Source organism: Hipposideros armiger, unplaced genomic scaffold (genome assembly GCF_001890085.2).
Source record: "Hipposideros armiger isolate ML-2016 unplaced genomic scaffold, ASM189008v1 scaffold_119, whole genome shotgun sequence".
NCBI lineage: Eukaryota > Metazoa > Chordata > Mammalia > Chiroptera > Hipposideridae > Hipposideros > Hipposideros armiger.
The window spans coordinates 1,993,971-2,005,547 of NW_017731469.1; the positions used below are offsets into that span (position 1 = coordinate 1,993,971).

The 11,577-nt window shown below is 58.5% G+C and overlaps 1 protein-coding gene across 2 annotated transcripts in view; it reads right to left on the reverse strand.

Moving 5' to 3' along the window:
• Nucleotides 1-1,657: 1,657 nt before the first annotated feature.
• The window catches only part of EFNB1 (ephrin B1), a 12,659-nt gene continuing 2,739 nt past the window's right edge, over nt 1,658-11,577 (reverse strand). Inside the window, exons 1-5 of one of the 2 annotated variants that reach the window (XM_019648072.1) lie at nt 7,509-11,087; nt 4,735-5,012; nt 3,900-3,992; nt 3,566-3,694; nt 1,783-3,454 (exon numbers count right to left, since the gene is read on the reverse strand). In XM_019648072.1, coding sequence (XP_019503617.1) covers nt 3,042-3,454; nt 3,566-3,694; nt 3,900-3,992; nt 4,735-5,012; nt 7,509-7,543 — 948 coding nt within the window. In that variant the 5' untranslated portion in view covers nt 7,544-11,087 and the 3' untranslated portion in view covers nt 1,783-3,041. Of the gene's footprint in view, nt 3,455-3,565; nt 3,695-3,899; nt 3,993-4,734; nt 5,013-7,508; nt 11,088-11,577 lie in introns of those variants that run through there. The other variant, XM_019648071.1, reaches the window with a different exon arrangement.

An 11,577-nucleotide genomic window follows, 5' to 3' on the forward strand; every position in this document is an offset into this window, starting at 1 on the left:
AACTCAATCAGATAATGTGCGTAAAATGATTTCTAAAAAGGGCAGGGGCTGTCCAGGTGAAAGTCATTATGCCACAAGGGGTGACTGAGCACCACTGTGTGGCCAGCACAGTGCAGGCACTGGGCACTAACCAGCACCAGCCATGGCACCCAGGCCAGGGCCAGTGGAAACAGCCAGTCTCCAACCTGGGCTTTTGGAGAGAGTGCCACACATGACTCCACAATCCCACAGCTACTCCTCAGGGGCCCCCAGAAACTCCATTCCCCACCCACCAGGAGGGTGAGGGCTGCTGGTACCCTGGGCTGGGCTGGAGACCACCCAAGGACACTTCGATGGAGAAGCGTGGGAAGGGCTCACCCAAGCTGGGTCAGGCCCCACGTTGTTGGTTAGAGACATCAGTGTGGCCTGATGCAGCCTTGGTTGGAGACCCCCGGCCCAGGCCGGGCCCCACTCTGGGCAGGCAGTCAAGCAGCACAGGCCCCATCTGATCCAGGCACTTCCTTTGGTTAATGAGAAACCAAATAAACAGCCTCTGCCCCGGCTGGCTCCCGGAGCACCCCAGCCGAGCCCAACCCTGCTCCAGCCCAGCCTCCCCCCTCCCCTGCCCTGCAGGTCCCTGGCTCTCCAAGCGCTTCCACTTCGCTCACGGCCCAGCCGGCTCCTTGGCTGGCTCGCTGGGGCTTCCTGCTCTGCATCACTAACCCTCCCCTTCCTTCCTCCTCCTCCTTTCCTCTAGTGCCTTCTCACCCATTTTTAGCTGCTGGGATCTCACTTGTCCTCCTCTCCTGACATCTGTCTTAGCCATCTCCACAGGGAGCCCCCCACAAGAACTGCAGGCTGCTCCAGCCTGGGGGACTGAAGCCAAACCCTCTTCGCGGCCCTCATCACACTCTCAGCGCACCAGTCTGTGGGAGGGAGACCCGGTGCTCGGGGCTGCTCTAGCTCGGGGACTTCAGCTGCCAGCCAGAAGCCCCCAAGTATGCCATGGTGAGGTCTCTGAAGACAGGAGATGGAAGATCTTCCTGGCTAAGAAGTGAACTGGGCAGCCTGCAGCAGCCCCGGGACCCAGTGGGCTGCAGCTGACAGCCAGCTCTTCGGAACTTATTTCTATCCACCTCCAGGCGTCCCGAAGCAGGGCAGGGCTGGGCCTGCCAGCAAGTCCCAGAGTCTAGCCCCAGCCAGGTGGTGGCAGTACTGTGGACACACCCAGGTCCCCATGGGAACCTCCCTCCCGCCCCCGCCCCCCCCCAATGGTTCACCCTGTCTAGTTGAGCTTAGTGCCAGGCGGGGCAGATGCCCATGGCCTATACCACAGAGGTGTCAGCACGGAGAGGGGGAAATGGTTGCGGGGCTCCAGTAGAACAAGAGGACAGAGAGACTTGGCAGGAGAGCAGTAGGGGCACAGGGCACTTGATACACCTTGCTGCATTGGGACTGCCACCCTCTTCCCATCCCCAGCTCACCATGTTTGGGGCACGGGAAGTCAATCTCTCAATCTCTCTGTCTCTCTCTCTCTGTCTCTCTGTCTCTCTCTCTCTGTCTCTCTCTCTCGCTCTCTCTCACACACACACACACACACACACAAACACACTCACTCACATACTCACTCATACACTCATACTTAACTCGCCAACATCACGACACCATTTTACACCCATTTCTCCTTGAGGTTAATTTTTTTTTTTTTTAGTTCTCATTTTTTCTAAGAAAAAAGCAACAAGAAAATAAATCAGAGTTTATACAAAACATCTTTACATTATTTTTTTCCAAAAAAGACTAGTATTTACACAAATGGCAACAGAAACAAAAACAAAAAACTCTTCCGACTGCCACCTGGAAGGGGCTGGGGCAGGCAGCTGGCCAGGCGGCAGTGTGGAGGTGGATGGTGGAAGGCCCGGCTCCTTCCATGGCCACTGTGGGAGCGCCTGCACGGCACACTCAAGTGGCAGTCTGTTAGCAGCCGTGCTGGCAAGGAGCCGGGGTCAAAGTGCACGGCCTCTTCCAGGCCCCAGCCCAAGACTGGGGGGAGGGGAGCAGTGAGAACTGGGGTGTGGGGCACCCACCTGTGCTAGAGCCCAAAAGAGGAGCAGGCCACCTGGCCTTATACCCGCTTAGGTCTCTGCCCTGGGTCTCTGTCTCCCCACCAGGCCAAAGGGGGCCAAAGGTGAGGCGAGAACAGGGTGGAGGGGGAGGGGGGGAACTCCCAGCCACCTGGGCACCTCACCTCCCTCCACCCCCCATGAGGTCATCTGCCTGCAGCAGCTCTCCTGTTCCCCAGGCAACAGCCAATTAAGACGTTAATTACCGTGAGAGTGAGGGAGGCAGGAGATGCCCAAGAATCCCACAAGGAAGGGAATTTTTTTTTGGTGGAAGGGTGGCAGCCACTGCCCCATTGCCAAGATCAGCTTTGTAGCAGGAGGGTCAGGAGGGGAGGGTGAGACACCTTCCCGCATGGGCAAGAACAGCCCAGGCCTGCCCCACCACCCCCTCCTCCACCAAATACCAAGGAGTTTATAAAAGAAATGCCATCCTATGTTTCCCAGCTGGCCACATCCTGCCACCGGCCCCTGACACTGGGCTCAACAGGGCTCAGAAAACCTGGGGAGGGGCTGCCTTTTCCATTTTTCTTCAAAAAAACAGATGAAAATGAGTGGACAGCTAAAAAATGAACACAAAAACATTAAAAACAGTGATGATAGCGGACGAGCAGTCCTGGGAAGGGGGAAGGGGACATGGGGTCAGGGCCAGGGGGACATCTCCCTGCCTGCTGTCCTTCAGCGTCCAACCCTGCCCTCCAAGAAGGGGCGCCCCCGCAGAGCCCAGAGGCCTGGCCACAGGGGAAAGGCACAAGAGCATGGGGGCCGGGGGCACAAGCACCCCCTACGAAGCCCAGGGGCAGGGCCAAAGGGGGATTATAAAAGCCAAGAAACTACAAAACTAAATACAAAGGTGGGCACAACTGGCAAGGGGAGGGGCGTGGGGAGAAAGGAGAGGTGCGGTCCCGGCCGACTGTCCCTCAGGCCTGAGGCCGCGCCGGGCTCTCAGACCTTGTAGTAGATGTTTGCTGGGCTCTGGGGTGGCATCTCCTGGACGATGTAGACGGGGTGCCCGTAGTCCCCACTCACCTTCTCATAGTGGGGGCAGTAGTTGTTCTCTGTAGTCCGTAAGGGGATGATGATGTCGCTGGGCTCGGTGCCCGCTGTGCCACTGCCCCCCTTGGGACTGGCCAGGGTACTGAGTGAGAGGGCGGGTGCCCGCTGCTGTGTGTGCTTGCGGTGCCGCTTTCGCAGCTTTAGTAGCAGAACCGTCAGGAAGATGATGATAAGCAGGAAGATGACGCAGCCAGCGCCAACAGCCGCGAACAATGCCACCTTGGAGTTGAAGAAGCTGTCAGGGTCCCCGCTGCTGCCTCCGCTCCCACCTGGGCCACTCTTCTCGTCCTGGTTCACAGTCTCTGGGGAAGGGGGAGGGAAGGAAGAGTCAGCCGGGGGTCCCAGGGACACACAGTAGATCTCAGGCTGGGCCCCGTCCTGCCTTTCTTCAGACACAAGGCCCATGCACTCACCATGCTTGCCGTCGGAGTCCCCCAGGGAGCCCCGACCGCCAGGGGCCTGCGTGGCCATCTTGATAGTATTGTCTGCCTCCTTGCTGGGCCGGCTGGTAGTCAGCTGTTCAGGGGTCACAGCATTGGGGTCTGTATGTGGGAGAGGAAAGGTGAGGGGGAGGCACCGCACCAGCATCGGTGCCTCAGTCATCTGGTTTGGGCCAAGAATGGCTTGTGTACCTGATCTCAGATACTCTAACCCTATCGCCCCCTCCCCTGCTCCCAACACACCCACACCCAGCCAGGGACATCTGTTGAAAGGCCTGACTGGGGTGCCCTCAGACTGGCTACTCACCTTGCCCGACCTTCATGACAATCTTCATGGTGCGTGTGCGGCACACACCTCCCTCCCGATTCTCCAGTCCCTCCAGGCTCCCGTTGGACGTAGCTGCAGCAACAGGCCAGAGCAGTCAGAGGGGGAGAAAGGCCTTCCCGCGCTGCCTTCGCCCATCGGGACAGAACTGGGAGGCAGGGGGTGGCAAGCAGCCCCCACCTACTTCTCTCCTTCCCCAGGGAACAGAGTCGCCAGCATGGCCAGGAACTAGCCCCCTCCCCAAGGGTGCCGCTCCTGTGTCATGACCAGGCCCTGGCCCTTCGCTCTGAGTGGACATCAGATGTGTTTTCTCATTGGGTGACGTTGCTCAGAGGCAAAGCAATCAATCAGAACCTACACTGCCTGGAAGGAATCCTCGACTAGGTGGTCAGGAGAACTGGCTTGGAGTCCCAATGTTCTCACCGACTCCCTGGGTGATCTAGGCCAAGAAACCCCTTCCCCTCTTGGGGCCGCAGAGTCCCAGGAAGACAAAGGCCGAACAGCTGGCTGATCCCAAAGGTCTCTGCCAACTCTGCCATCCCCAAGATTAGATCTTAGGTGGACAAATAAAATAAGAGAGGGAGCACCACAAATTGGGGTCCTCTCCCACCCAACTCCCAGAGCCAAGGCAAGCTGGCGGCGGGCCCCTAGGTGAATGTCGGGGCCAGAATTGCAAGGCCAGGCTGGGAGGAGAGCATGCCAGGCTTCAAAAGGGACCAGACCAGGCAGGGCCTTAGCTGTGTGTGGTCTCCTTGCAGTACTGAGAAGGCGCTGCGGCTACAGGATAGGAGACAAGCACGTGATGGGCAGGACTTACAGGTAATGTAGTAATCATGGTGTTTCTTGAACTCCAGGCCCATGTAGTTGGGGCTGAACTCCTGGAACTTGATGGTGAAGCGGATTTCCTGCTCGGGCCTATTGCAGGTGACCAGCACGTTGGGGTCAAGCACGGTGCTGCAGGCAGCTGCCTGCTCAGGCCGCACAAGGTACAGCTTGTAGTACTCGTAGGGCCGCCCTGCCTCCGCTCGGGGACAGATGATGTCCAGCTTGTCTCCAATCTTTGGGTAGATGACCAGGCCCTTCCCACTCAGGAACCTGCCCAGAGGAGAAGCAAGGGTCAGCCTCGGCGCTGGGGTCCCAGGCCATCTCCTGGAGCCAGGGGAGCAGACAGTGAGGGCCGGGCTGGGCCTTCAGAGTGGAGATGGCAAGAACAGGAATTTTGTCCTTCCTGTGTCTTTGAGCTGGGGGTGGGGAGACAGAACCACACTGCCAGCAGGGTGTGGAAGGGGTGGCCCCTGGGCAAGGCTGCCAGGCTTTGACTGCTCAGCAGGGTGGGGCACTGCCTTGCTGGGGGAGCCCTTTGTCCTAATGTGGCATTTCCGCAGGGGGCTGACGTGGCGATGGGCTGGGTACCAAGGTGTCAGGCTGGGCTGCCTGGAGGTGGAAGCCCTGTCCTCCTCCCACCACCATCACACTCACATTCCTTCATAGCCACAGCTACCACCTCCTCGGCACACATGCGCATATGCGCACATGCGCAGACACACACACACACACACACACACACACACAAGCCCACACATGCCTTAGCCATCACCCCCGCAGCTCCCAGCCAATGGCTAGGGGAGCTCAACCTGCCTGAGACCCGGGCCTTCTCCCAGATCCCTGCTAATCTTGGACATGATGAAGAGATGGGGACAAGCAATGCCTAGAGCCCAGGAGTCACGGGCACAGTCTCTGGCCTGGTGTGGCTCCACACATCTCTCTCCACTCTCCACTCCCACTGCCTGGTGTCCTACCGGGATGTATCTCACCCACTCCATGCAAAAGCCTGAATCCCCAAGCTTGAGCAGTCTTACTCCTAAGAAGAGCAAGGCGGGGGAAGGGGCCAAAGCAGAGACAATAGACGATATAACATAGGGCCCCAGGAACCTCCTTCATCTGTGTTCTAATCCCCCCACCTCCACACTGCCTCTGCTCCAGCTCGTGAGAAGAGCTGGACAAACGCCTTCTGAGCCGGGGTTGTCGTCCACGCCAGAAGGCCAGGCACTGAGGAGTAGCAGGTGGAGGGCAGCTGCCCAGGGCCATCTATTCATACCACTCTGTCCTTGCCTTGGCACACAGTAAGAAAGTGCTGCTCTCTTGGCCACGTCTGAGCCTGGAAGGGCTGGAGCTGGGAGCAAGGCAGTACCATGCAGGAGAAAGCAGAAAGACTGTGGAATCAGACAGGGCCCTTACTAGCTCTGTGACCTTGAATGAGCTGCCTGATCTCCCTGAGCTTCCGTTTCCTCCTGTATAAACTGGGGGTGGTAAGGGCCCTCCCTGCCCCTGGGTGTACAGGGGAGACACAGTGGCACATGTAGAATACCTAGCACACAGTAGGCACTCAACGTGTTTGATTCCTGCTTACAAATTGTGTAGTCTGCCAAGAGGCAGGAGGCCAGATACTGACACCAAGTACCTATGAGCCCAGCCTTGGAAATAGGAAGAAAAGATGCAGCCCCAACATCAAGGACTTTACTGTCTGGCGTGTGGGTCAGAACAGTGAATGGTCCACGCTCTAGCAAGAGACAGCACTAGGCTATCCGTAGGTTATGTTACAGGGGCATGTTTCAAACAGCAAGGGCTGGAGGCAGTGAGAGGAAGCAGTTCATGTGTCAAGATGGTCAGAGATGGCTCAACAGAAAGAGTGGGACGCAAGTGGGACCTGGGTGAGGAATAAGAAGACAACACACAGCAAAGGTGGACAGCAGTGGCAGGGGCCCAGATCCCAAGCCAGTGACTGGCCTAGCGATCGGTAGAGGCAGAAGAGGCTGAAAGGCCTCGAGGGTCACAACCTGCACTGTGGGTTTCCTCCCACTGGGGACAGACCTTGTAGCAGGAAGGACAATGAAGGGCTGAAGGCGGTGCTTCAAGAGAACAAAGCCGAGAGTGGAAGCGCGTGGCTCCACTTCCGAAGGGCCTGTCCACAGTGGGAACTACTAGGTACGAGAGCCTCCCAGGAGCCCTCTCTTCATGTCGCGTGAGCCTCCCCAAAGCTAGGGTTTGTCATCCTGCTGTGCAGGAGGCTAACAGCCACCGTGAGTTCCCCTTGGTGCCTAACTTCACCACACCTCAGAGGGCCAGAAAGGAAGCAGGCATAGGATGGAGGCCCACACAAACATCTAAGAGGCAATGCCCCCAACCCATGCACCATAAAAAGCCCGGAAGTTTCACCAAAGCCTCTATAACTCCAAGGCATGTTTCGCCTTCCAATCCTCACACTGGGTCCATCCAGACCACAGGATTAGACAACTTCTAATATCTTAGAGCCAGAAGGAAGCTTCATGACCCACTGCGTCCAGCGTCCTCATGTGAGGGAATGAGTGATCAGACAGACATTTCCATTGAAGAGAAGTGCTTAGAGCCAAGCCGAGGACCCTAAACTCACCCAGGATGTTAACCCCTCGGGGCCTAAGGTGACCTAATTCCTTGTACAGCTGAACCTCAACAAGACCCTCTGTGGAGGGGACAACAGGCACATACACAGAAGGCATGCAAGGGGGTATAGGCCAGCCCAGCTTTCTTACCACCTGGCCCTGGCTTACTCACCAGGGTGTCCTGTCTGCCCCGAGCAAGTCTCGCATCGCCACTCAGGCTCTGGAGCCCTGGAACTATAGAGCACAGGGCTTCCAGCTACTCGGGATTCTACCTGGAACCCAGAGACATGGAGGAAACAGATGTCTACATGGAGGGTGGGGGCGGGGTAAGGAGAGGACTATTGCCCCCACCACCCCTCAGACTCTCCTCAACCTCAGTGAACAGACTCATAAATATTCACCAGTTCATTTGCATAGCAGCTGGCAGAGAGAAACTCACCTTCCCCTAAAGTCAGAAAAGAGAGGAGCCTGCCAAAGCCTGCCTTCCCTGACCCTGACCCCCATAATGGTGCCGTCTCAGTGTCTTCCCCTCCACTGGAAAAACTGCTTCTTGGCCTGTGAGAAGCCCAAAAAAGTGGCAAGGGGCCACGAAGGGCGGGTATATAGCCAGAGTAAGAGTGAGGTCACGAAGCCAGGTACAACACTAGTCATACAGGGGGACACTGCAGGTTTGGCCTGGAACTCCCCAGGTTACGAGGTGGGCAGGAGAGGAGGGGGAAGAGAGTGCCCCCAACTTCAACTCTTGATCCCCCGCTTTTCAAAAACTAATACTGCCCCCATTATCAAGCCGAGCTTTCCTGCCTGGGGCCACCTCCAGACAAAGCTCTTTTCTGGAAACTAAGGGGATTGACATGGCCCAGCAGGAAGCCTGAAGCAGGTCGCCATGGTAACCCTTGAGGCCTTCCCTCCTTAGCCTGGTATAGCCCCAGGACCCCAGGGAGCCACCCCAGGGAGTAAAAGGACCTGGGGGAGGCAGCCTGAGCAGTCCAGCTCCTGCCTTGGGGCCTGCCTTTTCCCTGCACCCTAGCCCCAGTCTCTCCCTCAGTCTTCCTACTGAGCTTAGAAGTCCCACCGTGAGTGTAAAAAGAAACCTGGGATAGGAGAAGCCTGAGGGTGCGGGGCAGTGGCCTCCAAGGCCCTGGACTGGTCAGAGGCCGATTGCCCTCTGCTTCCTCGTCCAGCTGAGCCTCTCTCAGCCCATACACCGACAGTCTCCAGTGGGGAGAGCTTGCAGTGTGGGGGTCTCCAGTGGGGAGAGCTTGCAGTGTGGGGGTCGTGCCCAGAGAGCTGCCCACGTTCGACCAGGTCTATCTATACTTCCTTTCTTCTCACGCTTTCCTCAGGCTCTAGGAACCTGTGGTCAGAGTGGCCGAAGGGAGAGCCTGGTCCCAGGCCATGCTAGTTCCAACTTGGTAGAAGACTCTAGCCACAGCCTTGATCGGACGACCCCAGCACCACTGTGCCTGCACCCCCAGGGTGGCTGGACCAGTGGAGGACAGACCCCAAGCCAGAGCTCAAGTCTGCTCTCATCCCAGCAAGGGTGGGGAGTCCCCAAATTAAAGGTTCCTCTTTCACTCCCCCAGCTCCACCCAGCCCTGGAGGCAGCAGGAGCAGGCCTGGCGTGTCCCAGCAGTGCCCGCCCAGGCGTGGGTGGGCAGGAACAGCAGCTGGGTCCTGGCACACACACAGCACTGGTGGAGGAAGGGAAGTCAGGAGAGTCCCAGAGGAAGTCACCCTTCCCAACTACAGTGGACTATGGCCTCCTGTCGATGCCACCTGGCCAATGCTAGGACCCACGGGGGGCTTAACACTCCAATCCTCATTGTCTGTTTTCTGTGGGGTCCCCAAGAGGGACATCACTGGCCCAGAGAGGAAGCTCCGCAGGGACAGTACCAGGTAGCGAGTTGGCTGCCTCTAGTTCAGGTCACCCGAGCGGGCTGCTCGGAGGCAGGCCCAGCAAAGTCAAGTGAGGAAGTCAGCCCTGCTCGTCCAAGGCAGGCAGGGCCTGAGTCACAAGGACAGATGCAGGCACCCCTGTGAGGTGCGAGGGGAACCCAGGGGCAGGGAGCCAGCGCCTCTTCCCACACCCCACCTTCAATTCCTGTGTCTCCTAGAGTCTGAGGCACAACTCCACCCCCATGGGCTGACTGACTTAAGACAAGTCACTTCCTCATCTGGGAAAGGGGGGTGATTCTAACTTGCCAAGGCTGTTGGGAACGTCCAGTAAGCTCACACATGAGGACGCTTTGTGAGTAGCAAGGTGCTGCCTGGCTGTGGCCACGCCAAGCACAGTACCATTTAGAAGAAAGAAGCCTCCAGTGCTGGCTGCTGGCACCCCCACCCAAAATGACTACCATACCAACACAGCCAGGATGGGCTGCTGTGGGGCACAGGGCAAGGAACCCCAAATGAATTGTGGCTAGTGAGTGTCCCCTGGCCTCGGCTCCCCTAATAAACACAGGGTGGACCCTTTCCCAAACCTGATGTTCCCATGGCAACCAGCGGCCTCCTGGCTGGTCCACCCTTCCCATAGTCCCAACCCCAGTAAACCATGATGCGCAGTAGTACCCAGGGTCATCAGCCACTGAGCTGTGAGGCAGTGGAAAGCCTGAGGGGAGAAAGGGAACCCTTGATTCAGGCCCTTCTTGCCCTGGCCTGGCTGCCTGGGGTGGGGTGAGGAGGGAGGGGAACAGGGAACTCTAGGAGCTGCTGGGTTCCCATCACTCTCAGGCCCCCACCTGTGGCCAATCAGCCACAGAGTAGAGTAGGTCAGGTCCCTGGCCGCCCCGGAAAGGGGCCCCCTGAGCTGGCCTCCCCAGGACTGTGAGCTGGAACAGCTGTGAGGGGGCTGGGGACAACACTTCGGCTTGTGGCAGGCAAGCCTGGGTTGGGGTCTGCAGCTGCCCCCACCCATGCTGGATGGAGTCAAGGGTCCTGGATGCCACGCTGAAGCCCCCACCCGCGCCCCCTTATAGGGAAGGTGTAATGTGATCTCAGGCACACCCCCACCCCCTGGAGGTGGGGGAACCTGAGTGGGGGGCAAGAAGGGGTCAGAACGGGACTGAGAGACTGAACTGCAGCAGCTGGACTTGGTTGAGGGCTCAAGTGTGAGGCCTGCCGGCTGCCCCAAGTTCTCAGGGGAAGAGGCTGGGGGAGGGGGTCGCCTGGGACCTTCCGTCACAGCCCCCGACCCAAGCATGCACGCACTCCAGTTCCTCCCGGCCTCCAGTGGGACCAAACCCAGCTCCCCACCATGCAGTCATCGGACAAAGCTGACAAGAGGGGCCAGGGAGGCAGAAGACCTTGCACCCAGAGACTACCACGCCGGGAGTCCCCAGCACCAATGTGAGAAAGAGGCTGGGAGTCTTGGGCTGGCCCTCCCAGCGCTCTGCTCCCGGTCAGGGCTGGGGTGTGCCCCGGAACCTGGAAACGTACCCCCAGCCCCGGCACTTCTTTATTTTGATTTTTTCCCAAGGAGGAAGCAATTAAGCAGGGTTTATAAGCGCTGGGAGATTGGGGAGGGGGGCTGCCAGTTCCTGACAGGGCTGAGGAGAGAGACCAAAAGCCGGGAGGAAGAGGGGAGGGAAGAGAGAAAAGGAGCCTGTGAGGGAGAGCACGGGCATGTGCGAGAGACAAAAGGACTTGAGCAAAAGAGGCAGAGAGTGACTGCGAGTGAGAGGGAGTGTGAGGCAGAGCGGGCGAGCCTGGCGAGAGAGGGGAGGTGAGCGTGGCTCAGAGCGTGAGGGCCAAGCAACACAGACCCGAGAGCGAGAACTCAGCAGGCCCGAGGCAAGGAGGGAGCCGGGCAGAGCAAGGCTGTTTATTTGAAAGGCTGTGGCAGCCTGAGGGTTGGGTGCGGTGGCAGAGGCAGCCCCCAGAGCACCAGTGGAGCAGAGGGCAGTGCCGCCCTCCTGTCCTCCTGCCTACCTACCCGCAGCCTTGGCGGCTGCTTTCCAGACCCCTGAGAGTGGATGGAACTGGGGGCGGGGGGGGGAAGGGGGGGACGGTGCAGTAGCACCAGGACCAGTGTCCAACAATTCTCAGGACCTGTTCAGTTATAGGATGGAATTCGTGCAGGTCCTACCGAGTCCTCAGCCATCACCCCCCCACACCCCACACCCCCAGGTTGCCTGCCCTCAGCTTGAAGTGGATGCGGAGGTGGGGGGGGGTCAGACCTCAAAAACCTGCACACTGGTCCAGAGTACTAAAGGCTCAAAACACAAAAGGGGGGAAGCTCAGAG